Source organism: Pinus tabuliformis, chromosome Q (genome assembly GCF_031772625.1).
Source record: "Pinus tabuliformis cultivar Carrire ecotype Pingquan chromosome Q, CPIR1, whole genome shotgun sequence".
NCBI classification, from domain to species: domain Eukaryota; kingdom Viridiplantae; phylum Streptophyta; class Pinopsida; order Pinales; family Pinaceae; genus Pinus; species Pinus tabuliformis.
In genome coordinates, this window is record NC_142296.1 from 405315222 (window position 1) to 405335135 (window position 19914).

Below are 19914 nucleotides of genomic sequence, written 5' to 3' on the forward strand. Positions count from 1 at the left end.
TGCCTATCTGTTGTCCACAACTACATAAATCAGAGGAATGCTATGGCCAAGATCCCCAACTGTATGTGCCTCTTGAGCACTATAGATCTGGGGTCTGCCACCCTGATATTGTGGACAATCCCTCTTATGATGATCCTTTCCACATATCCAACACTATAAAGGTTCTCTACCGTCACCTCTAATCTGCTACTCTCCATGTCCCTTCTCAATTGTATTGAACTTCTTGTAAAGGACTACATTTTCTTTCTCACCTGCATCTTGAGGTCTTCCTCGCTTTGGTGGCCATTTTAATTTAACTTTCTCATTTCCTTTCAAGTCATGCTTAGGCTCAAATTTGCAATTTGACTTCTCATAACAATGTTTCAGCTTTCAGATGGCCTCTTGTGATGATTTAGGCTCATCGAAATCCATCCTGTATTTGTATGTTATTGGTAGTCCACTGATGAATCTCTGAACCTTGGCCTTCTCCTCCTTGAGGTAAGGCATATATCTCAAGAGCTCCAAGAACCTACTACTATACTCATCATATATCATGGAACCCATCTGCAACTCATAAAACTTCTTAGCTATATCATCATAGTACCTTTCTAAAAAATAATTCTTCTTGAAGAGCCTCTCAAATTCATTCCAAGCCAAGTCGTCCTCCTGAATACCTTTAACATTCTTCACATCCTCCCACCAGATATCTGCTTTCCCTTTAAAATTGAAAGTGGCTATATTTTCTTTCATATTCATTGAATAATTGTGTAATCTGGAGAAATTCCTCATACCAAGCAACCATGCCTCTGCTTCCTGTGATTTATTCATCTCTCCATCAAATATAGGTGGATTTTCTTTCTTAAACTCATCCAACAAATATCCCCTATCACTCCTCCTGTAAGGATGATAACGATGTCGATTATAATGCATGTCTGAACCAGAACTCGAATAGTACCTATGTCTATCACCTCTCCTATCCATAGTATCCAAAGATACACCATCTCTAATTGTGTCCTCTCCATCCAACATGTACTCACTAAGAGACCTGCTACCATATACGCCATTAGTTTTGTCCTCTTGCTCATAGCTGATCTGAATTGGCCCCTGTCGCTGCAATTATGACAAACTTTGAAGTAGCACTGCATTTACCTCTGCTTGTTTCTCTTGTGCTAGTATGATTATGTCATTGTCTGCCTTACAACAACTTATTTTTCCCTTTAAATTTCTTAGTGTGTTTGCCAAATCAGAAGAGTTCCCCACACCATGCTGCTAATGCGATCCATAGGGAGAGTCTTGGGAACGATAGTCTACCATCTTACTAGTCATCTTTGATATTCTTCTTGCAAGGTATATCATGTCAGCTAAACCAAATCGCAATGAACCAACATACCTTATGTTGGGCATGGAATCACCCCCCAAGGCATGTTTTGGGGCTTAAAGCCCAAGTTTTGACCAAATCTTGTTGTAAAAGCTCCACGAATTGCGAGGGCGGGGTGCAAAAGTATGATAGAGTCACAGGGTTGTCCGCCCTAGTTTTCTAATGTAATTTCGGGTGGATAGACCCACCCATGGTCTGCGGACCATGGGATTGTATAAATAGAGCGAGGCTCTAAGTGTAGAAAATAACTAGTAACCAACGAAGAGAATAGAAGGATGAGAAGTCTAAGTGTAAAGTGTGTTTGTGGGTTGTAGAGTAGGAAAAGGCTCTGCAGCTGAGTGTGCAGAGGCCTAGTAGTCCGTAGCTGAGTGCACGGAACCCTACAGCTGCGTGCACAGGGCGGGTCGAGTCTGTAACCGTTGGAGAATCAATAAAGAGAAGTTTTGCTATAATTCGGTGTATCTTTTCCTAGTTTAATGCATGATTGGATATAATTTGCAAACATACTGTTTATTTACTGCACGAACCTGTATGAATGTTTTGTATTGTTAAGTATAACTTAAGACATTTAAGTAGGTGAAGGTACTTAAATAATACTGGAAGATAAATAAGATCTCGAGTAATAGCGCAGAGCGTGACACAACCCCTGGTTAGGGTTGCGCGAAGGCAGGGTATTAGGCTGCGAGGAACAGAAGGTGCGTAAGGCCACCTACATGAAGGAACAACCAAAGGACCAGTTGAACCTCTTAGACATCTCAAGGGTGCAGAAACCTGGTTCTAGCACCCTCCCATACTACTTCAGGTGAGACCTTAGTCCGCGCTCTGCGGACTGTTGTCGAAAGGGCCAGTAGTACAAGGATTTGTTTGGCTAATTAACTCTGAACTTGGGTCAGGCCCCAACAAGCCAACAAATGGTTCCGTTTCCAGGACCAGGATCTGCATAGAGATGTTTGATGTCATATCATTGGAATCCGACAAAGAAAGGAATTGAGGATTGGTTGGACAGAAAGATTCACGAGTTCGCAGCGCAAGAAAATAGGAATCCATGACTATCAAAGGAAGAGTGGTTATATTTCTACTTGTATACGGAGATCCACGAAATTTTCTTTGCATCCTTCCCTATTGAGTTGTACGAGTGGATCGCGAAGCTAGCAGATAGCCAAGGAAGGAATAAACTCGATAAACCTATTGTGTGGACTCCAGAATTGGTGCGCAGACTGGAAGCATCGGAAGATAAGATCGTGCGCACTGTCGATCACTGGCTTGATCGAATCATAGGGGGATTCATCACCGAATTCACGGTAGAAACTTCGGTCAGCTATAGCGAGGTAGAATGATGCTTCCTCAAGGGATTGCGAGGTAAGTACGTTAAATCTTTGAACACTTGGATTAAAATGCTACTATGTGAAAAGTGGGTTATGTGAATAAATTAATGTTTGGGGCTACGCGAAGTGGGAGAATCTACAGAAATGAAGGTAGCACTGAACTAGAAACTAGCCCCTTGATTTCACCTCCGCGAGGAGGCGAAGAAGAGCTCGTGAAGGTTTCGCCAAGAAGTGCGATCAATTTGATAAGGCAGAGAATTCCACGCATACCACCCCCACCCACACCACCACTAGTTTCACCATCTTCACCCCCGAATTCACCCATACCACCTCCGCCACCATTGTGAAGTAGTATGGCCAACGCGATAAAGCTACCATTGTTCAAGGGAGTAGGGAATGAAGATCCAGACCAATTTTGGTTTGTGGTAAAATCTGTATGGGAAGCACGGGGTGTCACGGACAACAATAAAAAGAAGGAAACGTTGGTCAATGCTCTGCAGGATCGCGCGTTGACCTGGTACATTAAGCATTCCAAGGACAATCCAAATGCAAGGATATCAGATATCCAAGCTACGCTAAACAAGGAATTTAGCAGGCCAAAATCAGGGGCACAGTTGATCATTGGATTCAAGGAAATCACAATGCTACCAGTGGAAACCCCATGGGAGTTGGATCAAAGACTGAAGTGCACAATTTGCGAAGTGAACATGACCTTAACAGAGGGGCAACACCGTGAATGGTTTGTAGCCTCATTAACACCGCATCTATGGAATGCATTGTCGCAACAAAGGCTAACCATTCAGGCTAAGGCTTTAGAGATCACGATGAGATTACACGAGACTCTGATACAAGATCCTAACCTAGGAGTCCAGAAGATTCACATGCAATTGAAAAACTTATGCCTTGAGATGCAGAGTTTGAAACAAGACAGGATGGCCCATCCAAAAGTGCGCGATGAGGTATGGTGCGTAAAGTGCAAGGGCTGAAGGCATGACAAGGATCACTACCCGGTGTTTGCAAATTACCTCGTAGGAGGAGGACCAATGCCATTGAGACCAGAGGTACAAGTAGGACCAAGCGCGATGCCTACATTATGGTGCATGATTTGTCATATAGGAGAAAAGCATGCTACAGATAACTGCCATATATTATAGAAGTATATGCAAAATTCACAACAGTTGTTCTGTAATTTCTGTAGATTAGTAGGTCATGATGAGCACACCTATAGAAGTTATGAGTTGATGATGGATCGGAATCTTGCCTACAGAGTTCAGGCCGAAACACGGCCCCTTGACCAGAATGCAGGGATGGCACGAACCGGATTTCAGGGGCACGGACGAGGCCGAGGTGGAATGGGAGCAGGAAGAGGTCACGAACAACTGATATGTTACAATTGCGGAGGGCCAGGAAATTATGCCTACGATTGTATGAATCCAACGCGGCCATCATGCTTGTGTTGCACATTGTTTGATCATGAGACAAAGGACTGTCCAACACTGATAGCGAGGTTGTGCGATAAAGGAGCACTCCAACCTCCCCCGACTCAGAACTTGCAAATGATGAGGTCTGAGTCGCGCGAGGAAGACCCTAATGTAAATATCGTGCTCTGGAGTGGTATTATGACAGGGGATGACAAAGGAAAGCAGCCTAAAGAAAGTACATGGGTTCGCAAGGCTCCAACGAAGGAACCGGAATTTGATTTGGAGCGCACTAAGGAGACCTTCATGGAAGCTAAGAGGAGCTTCGTTGATGCCTCCACTTCAGGAAGTAAAGACAGACTGGAGCTATAAATGGACCCATCGATGCTCACTACATCCTTGGAGACATGCATGAAGCTGTTGCGTGATAGCAAGGTGGTAAAGGGGCTGCAAGAACTCATAATTAGATGCGTTGGGACCGCGCCAGGAGAACCACACGTAGTCAGGAAGCTCAAGAAGCACACGACGTGAACAGGAAGTGAAATGAGATTGACCGCACATATCAGGGAATACGAGATGGACCAAGTGATTCTGGATCTAGGATCGGATGCAAACGTCCTGCTAAAGTAGATATGGGAGCGCATGGGCAAGCCTGTGCTGTAATGGTCTCCTATCCAACTGCGAATGGCGAACCAGCAAAAGATCCTACCTATGGGGAGATTGCAGGGAATCACAATAGACATCGAAAGAGAAAACACGCTAGTGGATTTCGAAGTGATAGAGATTGTTGATGACAACAATCCCTACCCCGCACGATTGGGAATAGATTGGGCCACTGACATGAATGGAGTGATAAATCTAAAGAAGCGCAAGATGATTTTTGAGAAAAAGTCTTTGCGCGTAGTGGTATCGTTAGACCCTGCAGAAGGATCGCACCACATAGAGCTAGTGCGTGACTACGACATCGATGATGATTTGGACTGCATCTACAAGATAACCGCGCAAGAGCAAGATTGGGTAAATCCAACCGCGGACAGCCGAATCTCATGGGAGCGTGAAAGCTCCTGCACCTCAGATTCTGACGAGGAGATAGAGCGATGGCAGAACTGGTTACATGAGGTAACCATGCTCAACTGTAACATGATGATAAGGTCGTTGCGCTGCATAGCAACATAGGTACAAGATTTTCCTACGTATGATGGGTTGAGCAAGGTGGATGAATTCCTGAACAAATTTGAAAGAGAAGTACTGGAACAATAGTGGTTGAGGATGTAAATTCCATTTCTCCCTTGTGACTCCTTGACTCCCCTCATGACTCTTGAGCTTCCATCTAGCTTTTCGAATTTACACGAGACTCTTTGACTTCTACATGGCTTTTCAAATTCTATAGGTGACTCTTGGACTTCCACTTTACATTACATTTCTCATGTTATTGAAAATCACATGATTATATCCACAAATGATGTGGAAAATGATGACTCATATGACACCTTGAAGTGACACCTTGATAAGACATGACATGGCATTGATGATGATGTGGCAATGTCAAGCCACTCTTTCTGTTCCTATCTTTGTGTCTTCTTGAGATATGATACAGGATCTTCCCCTTCCTCCTCCATAAGGCTTGAAGATAGGGAGTCTTCACTATGATCATGATCTTCAACTTCTACCACAATCTAGTGTCCCTTCATCTTCTTGTTCAATGATCAACTTGTTTGTGCAGCTTCATAAGTGTCCTCTAGTATAGTATCCTTCTCCTTCTCCTCGATCATCAACCTATCATGTGAATATGCAGTACAATGTAACTAAAAATCACTCATGACAAGATGACATTAGTCCAAAAAATTCATAGTCTAACATGCTTCATGAAAATAACTGATTGAACTATAATTGGGTACTGGACTAGGAGGAAGGCTCAGGATTGCGCAATGTGCAGTTCGAGAGGCCAGGAGTGAAGTGTTGAGGCTTGTGACTACACAATTCGCAACATTGGAGGCCTGAGAAGGAAGCCTCTGCAGTTGAGGGCCCCAGTGAAGCAGGATTTCCCACTATTAGTGCACAATGTGCAGTTTAGGAGAGAGGGAGGTCAATAGATTATGCAGTTTTGCATTTGAAGGAGCCAGGGAGGCAGACTACATATTGGGATTGTGTAATGCATGAAAGGAGACTGACAGGGAGGTTTGATTGCACAATTCTAGAGGTTAGGAGGTCAGGATTGAGCACTGTGAATGCATAATGTGCAACCCCTCAGAGGAAGAACTTGTGCATTGCATAGTTCAAGGAGGTAAGGGTGTATTCTTAAGGCTTGCCACTACACAATTCACAGTTCAAGGAGGGTAGAGTGAACTTAAGTTGGTTGAGCGAAAATCTTCCATAATTTGGCTAAGTATGGGATCAATGAAGAAAATATTAAATGAAGGTAGGAATTGAACATGATCACACACTCATATCAATTGACAACATAACATTAAACACTCAACACTCGAAAACAACATGGTCCCCTTAATGCGACGACAAAACAATATAATCCTCCAAGTGCGACACTTAAGGTACACTTTGTGACGACAGTGACAAAACTTGTGCGATAGTGCATGGAATTTTGGGAATGGGTCTAATACATGTCTATATGATAAATAGGACCTACCGACACCAAATTTTCCCCTTGAAATGAACCATAACTCTAATTTTTATGATGTGCGACACTTCCCATGCCAAAATATGACACTTGAGTTTTCTTCACAAAGGGACTAAAAAACTTAGAGAATATACATGAGATGGCTCTTACTACTAGAAACAATAGCTTGCAAGGTCAAAGAAGGCTTCAAAATTTGAATGTAAGCCAAAATTTTGGAGGGTATTGTAGCAGCATTAACAATACCACTTCCAATGTATTCTTCATTCCTCTAGCTTTCCATAAATATATATATATATATATATATATATATATATATATATATATATATATATATATATATATATATATATATATATATAATTTATTTATTTTATTTTATTTTTATTTATTTATTTATTTATATTTTTATTTTTATTTTTTATTTTTATTTTTATTTTTTTTAATTTCATTTATTTATTTATTTATTTATTTATTTTTCTGAAATTGGACATTGAGAACTCAAGTTATGGACTCTAAAAGTTCATGTCTAAACTATCATTTATCTGCATGAAGTGAATTAGAAATCATTGATCTACTCCACATAAATATTTCCATTTTAATTTATAAATCCATCCTGCTTATCCTACATGCATTACATGATGGAATATATAATGATTTATAAATAAATGGGCTCCTTATACTATTTGTATATAAAGTAGAAAGTGACACATAACTTTATATAAATTACACATAATGCAGTTTTTGTTACCGCCTCATTTCCGAGTCATTGTGCTAAGTCATTTCCTAGTCATACGTGTCCAACTAATACCTTCAAAGTGTCATCTTGTGATATGCCCAACAAGTTACCATGTGCCATAAGGGATAAAATAATATGAGAAATAATATTATGCAGAAGTAAGGTGAAGAAGTAAAAGTAAATAAGGGTAAAATTGACTAAAAAATTAACTAAATAAAAAAGCATGGAGTGTGAAGTGTGTAGAGAAGAAGTAAATGATGATGTCTTTGGCATATGATATTTACTTTTGATTATGCAAAATGATGGAAGTAATGGGGATATGAGGGGAAAACGATGACATATTTGGCATATGATCTTTGCTTCTGATTTTGCAAAATACTAGATGAAGCTAAGACATATGGCTATCGAATGAGAATATGAAAATGATAAATTTATTTATCTTTGATGTCTTTTATTTTCTTCTCTTTATTCAAAAAGAGAAACCATCCTCATTGGGCTTGCCAGAAGAATATATGCAACATTAAAATTGACTAAAAGCTTGGTGTTTCAAAATCACTCCATTTGATATGTGACATGAAAACACATGAACAAAAATAAAGAAAAAGTCACATAAGCCAATAAAATGAAAGTTGAGCTTGAAATGACTACAAGAGGCATAGGAAAACAACAAACAACCATTGTTGTATCTAAACCATAACAAAAATGGACTCTAGTGCCTAATCGATCAAGAATAAGGCAATCAATAAACATCGACTTGACTAAGGAATCATCACCAATGCCACCAACAATATTGGGAAAGGAGGTCTCATCTAATAGATCCTTGCAAAGATTAAAACAAACTAATTGTCACCAAAAAATAGTGGTAAAAGAGGTCTCATTTGATAGACCCTTGCAAATATTAGAACAAATTAACTTAGATGAGTTGTCATTGCTCCCACCAAAGAAGGATAAGGGAAAATAAAATTAAGGGGAGACTTCTTAGCTAGAGTCAAGTGAATCAAATGAGGAGTACAACTCTAAGCATTTTACAAGGAGTGAAGGTGGAAAAGATGATGTAGAGCAAGAGACGATTATGTTATCTGTGGATTGACCAAATTTTGAAACTCAAGATCTAACCCACATAGAATTAATTCAACAAAAGTAGCAACGCATCAGGAAAATTAACTAGACCTAGAGAATTGATTATAATAGAACTTTCAACTCATCTATATCCAAACTTGGTAGATAAGGAGAACACAAATGAAGCATAGAAAAAGTAGAAGTAAAGAAAGGAGTAACGCATAGAGGAAATGGAGGTCAAACAAGAAAATTCATAGATAAAACAAGTAGAGCTAGAGTCTTCAAAAATTGTCCCAACAACAACAAACCCTATATAGATAGATGGAACTTTGTAAGGGAAAGAAAATGACAAAACCAAGGATGCAAAAAACTTGACTCGTATAGTATAGACAAGACCAATAATTGAACCAACATAACTAAGTCATAAACAACATGAAAAATAAGCACCAAAACATGGACCACATCAAAGAATAAGAATAAGAAGTAGTAGGCGACCCCTAAAATATTTACAACATTCATACTAGTTGAGGGGATAATATGAACTGTTCTGGTCACATTCAATCCATGGGAGGTTTTTGACAATCAAAATTTTGAACTATTATAATGATATAAATAAAGAAGAAATATTGAGATAGAGGAATGCATTAAGAAGGGAAGGGGAAACAAAAGTCAAAATAAATAGAGACAAGTAGATATGGAAAGAGTGCATCTTATTGGCATAAAAGAAGTTCCAAATTGGTCCACCCAACCTATAAACTGATTGTCTGGAATCCGTGTGATTCCTAGTCCATAAAATAGTGAAAATGGATGTAAAATTAAAGGAAGATCAACAATAAGTGCAATACTAGAGTTGATAGGAACATATTGACCAAAAATCGGTAATATTAAAAGTAAATTTGTTAAATTCAAACAAATAAGTAAGAACATGGAGACAACAACTATTTTTATGACACTGATCTCAACCATTTTGAACAATTGTCCAAATTGCTTTTCCATTACATGCAACCAACTCAATTTACAACATAGCTTTATCAAAGATCTCACTGACACAAAATAAATGTTGAAGTTGAGGGAAAACTAAGCCTTGTTGACATAGATTGGTGTAGAAGGGGAGGTTGATAAAGTTATGATCTAGGAGGGGAGACAGTGGTTTAGAGAAGAGAATAGGTCTCATATTCAAGCAAATAATTTCCTTCAATGCTTAAATTAATCCATGGACAAAGAATAACAATTATAAAATTAGTGCAACTCTGACATACAAGAAGTACAAGAAGTTACATTGACACCAAATTAGAGTACCAAGCCAAGATGACTTCTGCAGTGGTGCAAACTCAATAAATTATTCATGAATGGTCAAATTTATACCAATAGTTGAAAAGGATTTCACCACATATACATACGACAATCATAATTATTTCATAGGAACTAACACCTCAACAAACATATACTCAAACCTCCCCTGTTTGATGAAGATTTCAATTTTTTTCTCCCATAATGTCACAGTCAAATTTCCTGGCAATAAATAGACATTTAGAGTGTGGAAATAGAGGTGGAAGGAGTGCAATGGATAGTGCAACAAAGGCAACAAAAGGGGTCAAACCACTTACGAATGATGTATCTTTCTATACATGGCCCAAGGCTATTTTTGAAGAAGTATAGACTGCATTTCCACAAGCATCGATGGTTCTAGCATCAACTTTAGCAACACCAACATCCACATCAAAAGAATATCCAAGAAATTAATAACCCCAATATCCATACCACAAGACTTATGAAATCAAAACTTTCTAGTATCATCTCTCTCTCAAGTTTTCTTATTGTATTCCACACTCTCCCACTTGTTTGAGATGAGCAAGGAATTTCGTTAGGGGGAGATTTGGAAGGGCTAGTTGACTTAGTTGGCTAGATATGGTAGTTGGCCCTTGTCCATTATCAATTATAATTAAGTCAACCCCACAATTTGGGTCAACCGAACAAGTAAAAATGTAAGTTGGTTAACCACATAATTTGGGTTGAATGACTAGGGTACAATTAGATAGTTATAACTACTTTGTAGCTAAAACATCTAGTCTAGATAGTTCACTGATGTAACACAGAGAGAGAGAAGTTGGAAGGAATTATTGTAACTGTGCTATATATAAATAAAGTGCCAATCTCTTGGTTTCCCACTGAGTATGTTCTCTTTCCATATTATATATATATATATATATATATATATATATATATATATATATATATATCTATATCTATATCTATATATATATATATATATATATTGGTGTACTACTCGTAAATGCTCACATATCCTCATATTACAACATTTCCCAAACAAGGAATACATTTAGAGGAATGGACAATTTATGAAAAAAGGAAAATTCAATAGTTACCCTTTCATTCCCCTCTTGTTGGCTGATTACCCCCATGGTGCTCCTATAATGTTTTAACCACCAAGTGAACTTTATTAATCAATGTTATTTTACAAGATTTCCAATAACTTAAGTGGTAGAATACATAGCTTACTTTCCACCAGGTTATCATACCCCTTTCACAAGGATGCATTATCTTGCATGCATGATGTCTTTTGATCCTATAATAGGTTATGGCCTTTACTTGTGCACTTGAAGTATTAATATGAACATCATGTCTAAGGGTCCATACTAGGGTGTTATAATTTGTTATTGTTATACACACAGGCATGTGCGCACACGTGCACACACATCTTCATGCACACCATAACATCTCAAGAAATTGAAAGATCACAACAAATTTGCATTACTTTCTTTTATATTTTTACACATGTGCATTTGATATAGACACTGAAACTAAGATATTCATTCCTTTGTTTCCACTCCATAAAGTATCTACAATTACCTAAAAGTAGAAGTAATATAAGTTGAAACTTGAAGGTAGCTAAATTTCCATTGAATCCCCACTAGGAAAGGAATGGGTTGAGGGTGGTGGAGGTGGAGGAGGCAATGGATGGTGATTAAGTATAAAAATGAAAGATGTGTCTTAGGAGGAGTTTTTACTCATTAGACAATGTTCAATTCCTATGAAATTTTTTCATATAGCCATGAGCTCACCTTGAGTTAGAGGTCAACTGTGTGGCTACACCAAGAGAGATTATATTGATTGATCTCATGATTCATGAAAACATAAGTGGATCACAACCCATTCCCATATCCTATAAATTTATATACTAGGGTGGAAATTGCATGAGGTGTTTACAGTTCCAAGCGACAATGTGAATTGACCTACACTTAGGGCTTGTGAGTAATCTCTAATCAAGAAAAAATTGTTTGCTCTATATGAAGGGATAAAAACTATTATAGTGAAGATCCAAAAACTGGTAGTCATCAAAGACTCCTTTATTATCATTGGGAAAATGAGAGACTTGACTTCATCACAATCATCATATCTTTCTAGATTGATTTTAAGAATTCAAAGAATGGCAAATTGTTTTGACTTAGTTGAGTATTTTCAAATACTTTAATCTTTTAACAACTAAACATACTCCATAGAAAATAGGGAGTGTTATTGAATCAAGGCTATCTCAATAAAAATGTGGGGTGGGGGGGGGGGGGGGGGTGCTATCATTGAACATATCCCATGACTCTACACAATTTAAATGTTAGGAATGACATGCATATTGAATTACTAAATAAATGGTGAGGCTCATTATGTCATGTGTATATTAGTTTAACACCTCTTAGCTCCACTATACCTCACATTGATGTCTTCAAGCTTAGTTTGAGGAGAGATATTATGGGTAATGCAATGGCATCTTACAACATGGGTGGGATATTTCAAGTTTACCTAGGGAGTCTTCTCATTTTTTCAGTTCTGTTATGTGGCCTCATTGCATTTTGTTTTGTGGCCTTGTTGAGCCTTGTAGAGCTTCGATCAATTTTATGGCATGTTAGAACCTCCTTGAATGCAAGAAATGGCTATATTTTCTTGAGGTATTTTGGATGGAGGTTATGTAGTTGGCTATCATTATGTGTGTCCTATCTTATGAACTTGTTGAGCTTTAGGGATTTTTGTCCTTTTATTCCACATACCTTCAACATCCCGGGTGCATATCTTTTGATCTTCATAAGGTTTCTATAGTATTGAGATGACTCTTTTCCACCATGGATGGCAATTGAAACACTAGTAGATGTATTCCAGCTAAAATTGAAAAATACTCATTGGGTATCGAGAAGTGTGGTGTGCGAGGGTAAGAATATCCAATTAGTAATATTCCACCTCAACAATAGAGTGTCCTCCCAATTAGAAGTGAAGATGGTTAGAAATACGGAATTGGACGCAAAGGTAGCGACCATCCTAATCAAATTGAGAAGTTCATGATATATCATAACATGTACTTTCAATTATCATAGAACTAGCTAGGAGCTCACATTCTAGGACTTCTCCACAACTTTCAATTACGTCTCTCAAGGAAGTGGCCATGGAGGAAGATACACTCAACAAATTCATGGAGATATGGAAATTGAAGAAGCACTTTTGGAACTTTAAGTAGAGGAAGCTCACAATGGGCATGATTTCCTTTAAAAATTCCAAGTTTTTATGTATTGTCAATTTATACTTTTGAAACTAAGTTATTAAAAAAATTATTAGTAGGTTATTTAATTTTATGAAGAAAAATATAAAAATAATATTAGCTATAAGAAATGCCTTTTCATTTTTTGAAAATTTTGAAAATTGATTATAATTAAAAATCTAATAAAACACAATTCAATCGTTATATATGAATTACTTCAATAAAAAATTGAACAGTGAAAAATTGTCAATCTCCTTATTCACCTTTCTCATCTACTCATATTGAAAAGCTACTTATCTATATCCAAATTAAACTCAATAATTTTATAGATTTAACAAGACAACCCAGACAACCAAAATGTTAATCTTACCATACCAAGCCTAACTACAACTAATTTAAAACAATTAAATTTATACAATATACATTCACATAAAGTACTTCACAATTAATGAAGAGTCCTTTGTAAAAAAATAATCATAAAACATAGAGATTATAAGTTAAAAAGTATGGAAGATTTGATCTGTTCAGACAACTACGACAACTACGTGTGGAGGTTTGGTTTGTTCTGATCAGACTAGTGTGGAGGTTTGGTTTGTTCTGATCAGACAACTATGTGTGGAGGTTTGGTTCTTACTATTTCTCCGTCCAATTTTAGGCAGGACTATGTATTCCTGAAAATTGTTCCAAAGCTATTTTTCACTTGAAAAAAAAAATTAAAAATATCAAAACTTTAAAAAACTGTAATTATAAATACAACCCTACATTCTCACACCTTTATGAGAATATAAATGTTTATTAAAATATTTTTACTTTTATAATATTTTAAAATTAGAGAGATTATAAGAAAAAATCCAAAATAGATTTCAAAATATTTTTGAAATTTTCAAAAAAAATTAAGCTTAGAACATACTTGCGACAAACCTGGATGGGCATTAACATTCTAATCTACTACTCATATCCGAACAGAAATTTACAATTACATTTTAGGGCTAATTAAAGAATCAGTGTGATACCAACACAAGGCAGATCAACTCCATGGAATAGCCTTTCCATCTGCTGTTCATATTCTTAAAACCTCCTAACAATACTGTTTAAGAGATGACTGGAGGCGGAGGCAATGACTCAGGTTGATACATGTCCGTTTTCTTCTCTGGTTGCTCTTTGTCTACCCTGTACTCTCTTTCACCATCCTTCCTCTCACTAATGAAACTGGCAAATGATTTCAGGAACCTTCCACTTCTTGAGATTAAGGAACGGGCTGAACTAAGATTGGAATCCTCCATATATATCCAGCTGACGAGTAAAATGCGACAAAAATATACGAGCAAGGCTATACAACAAACAACTCCAAGCACTATGAAAAGGCCCCAGAATCTGTTCAGGCCAAACCTACTAGAGTTGCCTTGATTGCTGTTTGTATCACATGTATTATTTTTTAACCACTTATCATGAATTCTCTGAAGTTCACCATTCTCAGAGAGGTTCAGGATTGCTGTCGAAAGGTCGGTTGCCAGCGGGGAATCCTTTGGAAAAGCCTGTTGATAAAATGAAAATGAAGTTACGCTGAATTTAAATTGATGGTAGCTTTTGGGAATATTTTAGAAATTAATGAATAATAAAGATATCAAATAATTTAATTTAACTACAAATCCCATAATATTTTCAAAATTTACTATCAAAATAAAAACCATAAAAATAATAAAACAGAGCCCGGCCATAAAAATAGATAAGCTACTTACAAATCCCCATCCACTTTTGGAGAATTCTTCACCCACAATAGTAAATCCACAGTGCTTGGATAAAAACAATTGAATATAGGGAAGCTCGTCCACAACTGCTGCTACACCTCCTTTGTTTGGTCCCAGAGACAATGCTCTAGCATATCTCTCTGGTGAATCAAAAGGAACAAGTCTGTATTGGGCTATATTGAATGTTTCTGATAGATACTTTTGAACATATGATCCTGTTTGATATCCTATTGGTAAATTGCTTGATACTAAACTATCAATTCCAGTTATTGTTGTTGAAAGCCGCTGCGCTGTGAGGATCGATGTTAGACTTGCAGTGTAACTTTGACTGATGATTAAGATCACAAATAGCCATATGAGAAGCACGGCTCGCCCAAGAGTGCTCTTAGTGTTTTGCTCTGCATCAATGCCATAGATATTTGCATCATATTTGATTGTGTTTTTTTCGCAAATTTCATTTCCCAGCTTATTTTGCACAGTTGCAAGAACATGGCCTTGTGAATCTATTTTAACAAATATCTTCATGTTAACCTAATGAAGCCTCATCATTCTCACAACATCTCGAACAGGTTTATAGATTTTAAGCAGGTCAGTCCATTAATCCCATGAAATGATAAAGCAAACAACGTGTTCTCAGGGGAAGTTAAAAGCACTTCCACATAGAAATGAGCAGAAAGATTACTCACTGTGTGCGAAGAACATCGTAGAGAAAGCAAACCTGCGAGAAAAATAGTGCATTATAATCAGCCCTGTGATCTTTTAAATGATAGGAGTGTTACTTTAAATGCAGCTATGGCCACGATTATCTTTTAAATGATAAAAAATTACTATAACTGCAGTTATGGTCAACATTGACTATTCTTCAACCACATCAGATAACATAAGAGGATTGTATTGCACTCACTATGCACACATAAGTCCTTTTTGTCATCCTTGAGATTAAAGGCTAATTGTTATAGCTATTAGCTATAATTTTGATATTTGTTCAAAATGAGGATAGAGAGATGGAGTCTAAGGAGGTACTAGTGGCCTACAATATAGATACTTAAGAAGGAAAATAGATTTGTGTATCATTACGAGAAACAAGAAGGAAAATAGATTTGTGTATCATTACGAGAAACAAGTGGATAACACCATAGATACTTGTGAGGGAAAATATATTTTTGTTTCATTAGGAGGAACTAGTAGACTAGACTAGACTGTAGATCCTTACGAAGGAAAATAGATTTTTATCTCATTAAGTCATCATCAAGCTAGCTACCAAGTGAAGAAGACTTGTACCAAAGGAACTTCAAAGTCAAAGAAAAAGATTTTGGAAAAGAGGCACAAAGAAAATGAATCAAGGTTTAATTAAGGGAATATGGGGTTTGTAAGAGTCATTGAAGTTGAAGGAACATAGTCGTTTATACCTAGCATGCTTCATATTGCTCACACTGTGGGAGCCAAGACCAAGGTAGTAAGGAATTCAAAGCAAGTAAACACATATAACTCTTCCTTGTTGAATGAGTCTATGAAGGTAAGTCTAAATTTCAACCCACAAAGGGTAGAAGCAAGAGTCAGTTATCTAGGCATGAAGGCATTTGTATGGAACCCTAACCTAGAGGATGGTTTAAGGTAATGTGGTTTTGTAGGAACAATTTAGATCTTGATATTTTGAGTGGAGTAAGCAGTCTAAAGGAAATACTTTGATGAATCTTTAATCAAGTGGGGTAAAGAAAAATGGGAGGGGCATCAAGTAGAGGAAGAATCTAGTGAGAATGGTGGTTTGGAAAGACATATTGCTTATTTAGGTAACAGAGTATAATGGGAAAAATTTGACTGAAAAGTTTTATGAAAGACGGATATTGGAGTGGACAGTAAATGATTTAGTTACAGAAATTTTGGTTTCCAATGTAGGTTACACTACAAAGTTCCAATTGATGAAAAATGTTTAGTTAGGGTTTGTGTTTAGATTTGAAACAAATACTAAGATAGTATTAAGTGAATGTTGATATTGGGGACCAATGGTCATGTCCATGCAAAAATGAATTATATGTAATTTGAGTCTTCAATGCAAGGTTGGAAGCCCCCATGAAGTAACCAACATGGATAAACCTCTTGGGATAATCCATAGAAATATGGTCTAATAAAGTATTGAGGGACATCGGAAAAGGACAATAGATATTGATGAATCTTATAGGAAAAAATTATTTAGAAAATTAGCATGGGCCATTGTCATGCTTGATTTAAAAGAAGGGATCTTGACAATATAGACATACACATAGTGTAGACATAATGGTGGGGAAGAATGTCCATAAGAAATTGTGGATTAAGTTAATATTTGATTTAGATTTACAAGATGACATGTCTCTGGGAACATCTTGGAGCACTACATGCAACCACTTTTTCATGAAGTTTAATGGAAGAGGAAGCATGGTTAGAAGGAAAATGATGAGATTGTTTTAGGGAAAAATAACTTAAATGGAATGAACGAGAATAGTGATAACCTAAATGTAGTGAACTCAATGTCAAATAAAGGGTCTCCAAGTGAAGGTTCAAAGACTAATGCAAAACTCTACAAAGCAAAATGTCAGGGAATAGAGTCTCTCCTAAGGGGAGTATTAAGGAGTAAAGGTTTGGTTCAAAATAGATAGAAAAACTACAATTGGAAGACATAAAGATCCATCTCACAAGATTAAAACTAGTAACCCATCCATGCTTAGATCTCTCATTATTTGAAAGCATGATAGTTTTGAATTCAATGACAAGAAAAACTAGTCATCCCTAAGAGAATCAAACAAAAAACCTTATGGGGATTATATGGCAGAAAAACGGTCCTTGAAAGGGAAGTAATAATGCCCATAGGAAAGAGAATGACATTACAACCATTAAAAAGAGTAAATCCACCTAGGTGGGAAGCTTTTATTGTATCATAAATACAAATAAATTTGTATTGGAGGAAACATTCAATTATCTTATCAAATTTAGATATCATTTGAGGTCTAGAAAGGGAGATAAATCATTTGGGGGAATGGGTGTGGAAGAGGGCATAGGTTTAGATCCAATAAATGATTTTTCCTCCACTTCCATAGGCAAAAAATCATTCTCCAATATGATCAAGAAAATCCATGAGAGAAATATAACTAAGGAAATAAAAATCAATGGAAGTAGTCTTTAGAGAAGGGCATGCCATTTTTAGGGTGAATAATTCATCATCATAACCCTAAATATAAGAGGGTCAGGTAATCTCCCTAAAAAAAATTCTCTAATAAGTATAATGGAATTACACAGATGTGATCATGTTGTAAGAGACTATGTGAGAATGCAAGAAAATAATAGGCTTTTTAGTAAAAAATAATGGAATGACATTTTTAATATTTAGATGCTCGGAGACTATGGGAGAAGGAAAAAAATTGATATTCCTTTGAGGAGAAAATAATGGAATGACATTTTTAATATTTAGATGCGATAGGAAAATCCATGGGGATTTTAAATATGTGGAGAAAAAATATACACTTACTAAAATCTTATTTTCATGTATTATGAAAATGGATTATTTGTTTTAATAGAGTTAGGATATAAGAATAATGTGATCAACTACTGTGGCATGTATACATAAAGAATTTTTTTGGGGGAGGATCTATTTTCTCTAGATTGTATCAAGAATGAAGGAGGTTTATGTGGGATCTTTGATTTTTACTATAAGAAAATCTAAGTTACGAGGAATCAACAAGTTTGGATAGCTTAGTGAACAAGTATAAGATAGAAGAAGCATGATTGATGGATGTGGAGCTTATAATAAGTATGCCTACCTAGAGGAACAATAGAACAAGAGAAGTAAGAGTTTTAAAAATACTTGACAATTTTCTAGTGACAAAAAATATAATGAGTGAGTTAGAAAAAAAAATATGTTAGGTGCACATAAGATGGGATTAGACTATCTTCCCATTCATGTTAAAATAAAGAAAATACCTCAAAGATAGAAACCCTTTCAAATTTAAACCAACTTAGCTAGAGGATGAGGAGTGCTCAAATTTGGTTAAAGAGTAATGGGTGGGTTTAAAATAAAATTTAAGAGATTCAATGACTTATAAATTTGTAAAAGTACTAAAAGAAATTAAGGTGGCAATAGTAGCTTGGGTTAAAAATATAGGCAAGGAACTAAAGGAAGTGGAAAGCTAGATAGCTCACCTTTATGACATGATTTGAGATAAGTATTTCCATGGAAAGGAGAATATGAGGTTAAGAAACCTTGAATATTACGAGGAAGAGATGTTTTGTTTTCCAAGAAGTGGAGTAGAGAATGAACAATAGGGAAATCTAGCAAGAGAGAGGAAAAAATACAAAGTTATTTCATAATTATGCACAACAAAAAAAGAGAATAAATACAATATAGAAAATGGAGAAGATGGAGGGAAGAAAGGCCATAAAATTTTATGAAATATTTGTAATAAGGATTTTACACTTTCAATCTATCTACTAATTATTCATAAACTATAATTGATATTCCACTGGAAAGTTCATCACAACATAGTCATCGTAACATAATTGAAAATCTGAAATCTACACTAGAGGGTTTATTTTTCCATAGATTTCTAGATTTGTTAATTATTGTGTTATGGTTATGCATGCAATACATAAAATATGGAAAATAAAGAACAATGAAATAAAATTGAAAAATCACAATGAACACAAGATATGATTTGGGAAACCCTTATGAGAGAAAACCCAACTAGAAGGTGAGGTTGCTCTCCTCTCTATTTCTCTAGATGGAAATGGATGCAAGTACAAAGGAGTGAGACCTATAACACGTGGACTGCCATAGTACACAAACCCTTTATATTTTATCTCTCTATATCCACTCTCTACTACTCTTCTCATCTATGGAATAAATTTCCCTCCCATCGAATGGGAACCCTTTTCCCCGTAGTGGCTCAGTTATAACACAATTTGATAGCCTAGTAGTGGTTAAGTTTGACTCCTTCAACTCTTAACTAGAGAAATATTAACTCTTCTAGAGTCTTTTTAATCATGGTCATGTGGCTATCCCCCTTTCCATGAATAATGGGGGATGACATGGCATCCTCTCGAATCATGGTGGTCAAAATATGAAA

The 19914-nt window shown here is 36.4% G+C and overlaps 1 protein-coding gene across 4 annotated transcripts in view; it reads right to left on the bottom strand.

The window, feature by feature from the left end:
* Positions 1–13983: 13983 nt before the first annotated feature.
* The window catches only part of LOC149219893 (glutamate receptor 3.3-like), a 134700-nt gene continuing 128769 nt past the window's right edge, over positions 13984–19914 (bottom strand). For all 4 annotated transcript variants that reach the window (XM_089384523.1, XM_089384522.1, XM_089384524.1 and 1 more), the window contains 3 exons: positions 15508–15539; positions 14813–15219; positions 13984–14608 (listed from right to left, as the gene is read on the bottom strand). In XM_089384523.1, the coding sequence (XP_089240649.1) occupies positions 14165–14608; positions 14813–15219; positions 15508–15539 (883 nt within the window). In that variant the 3' untranslated portion in view covers positions 13984–14164. The remainder of the gene's footprint in view (positions 14609–14812; positions 15220–15507; positions 15540–19914) is intronic.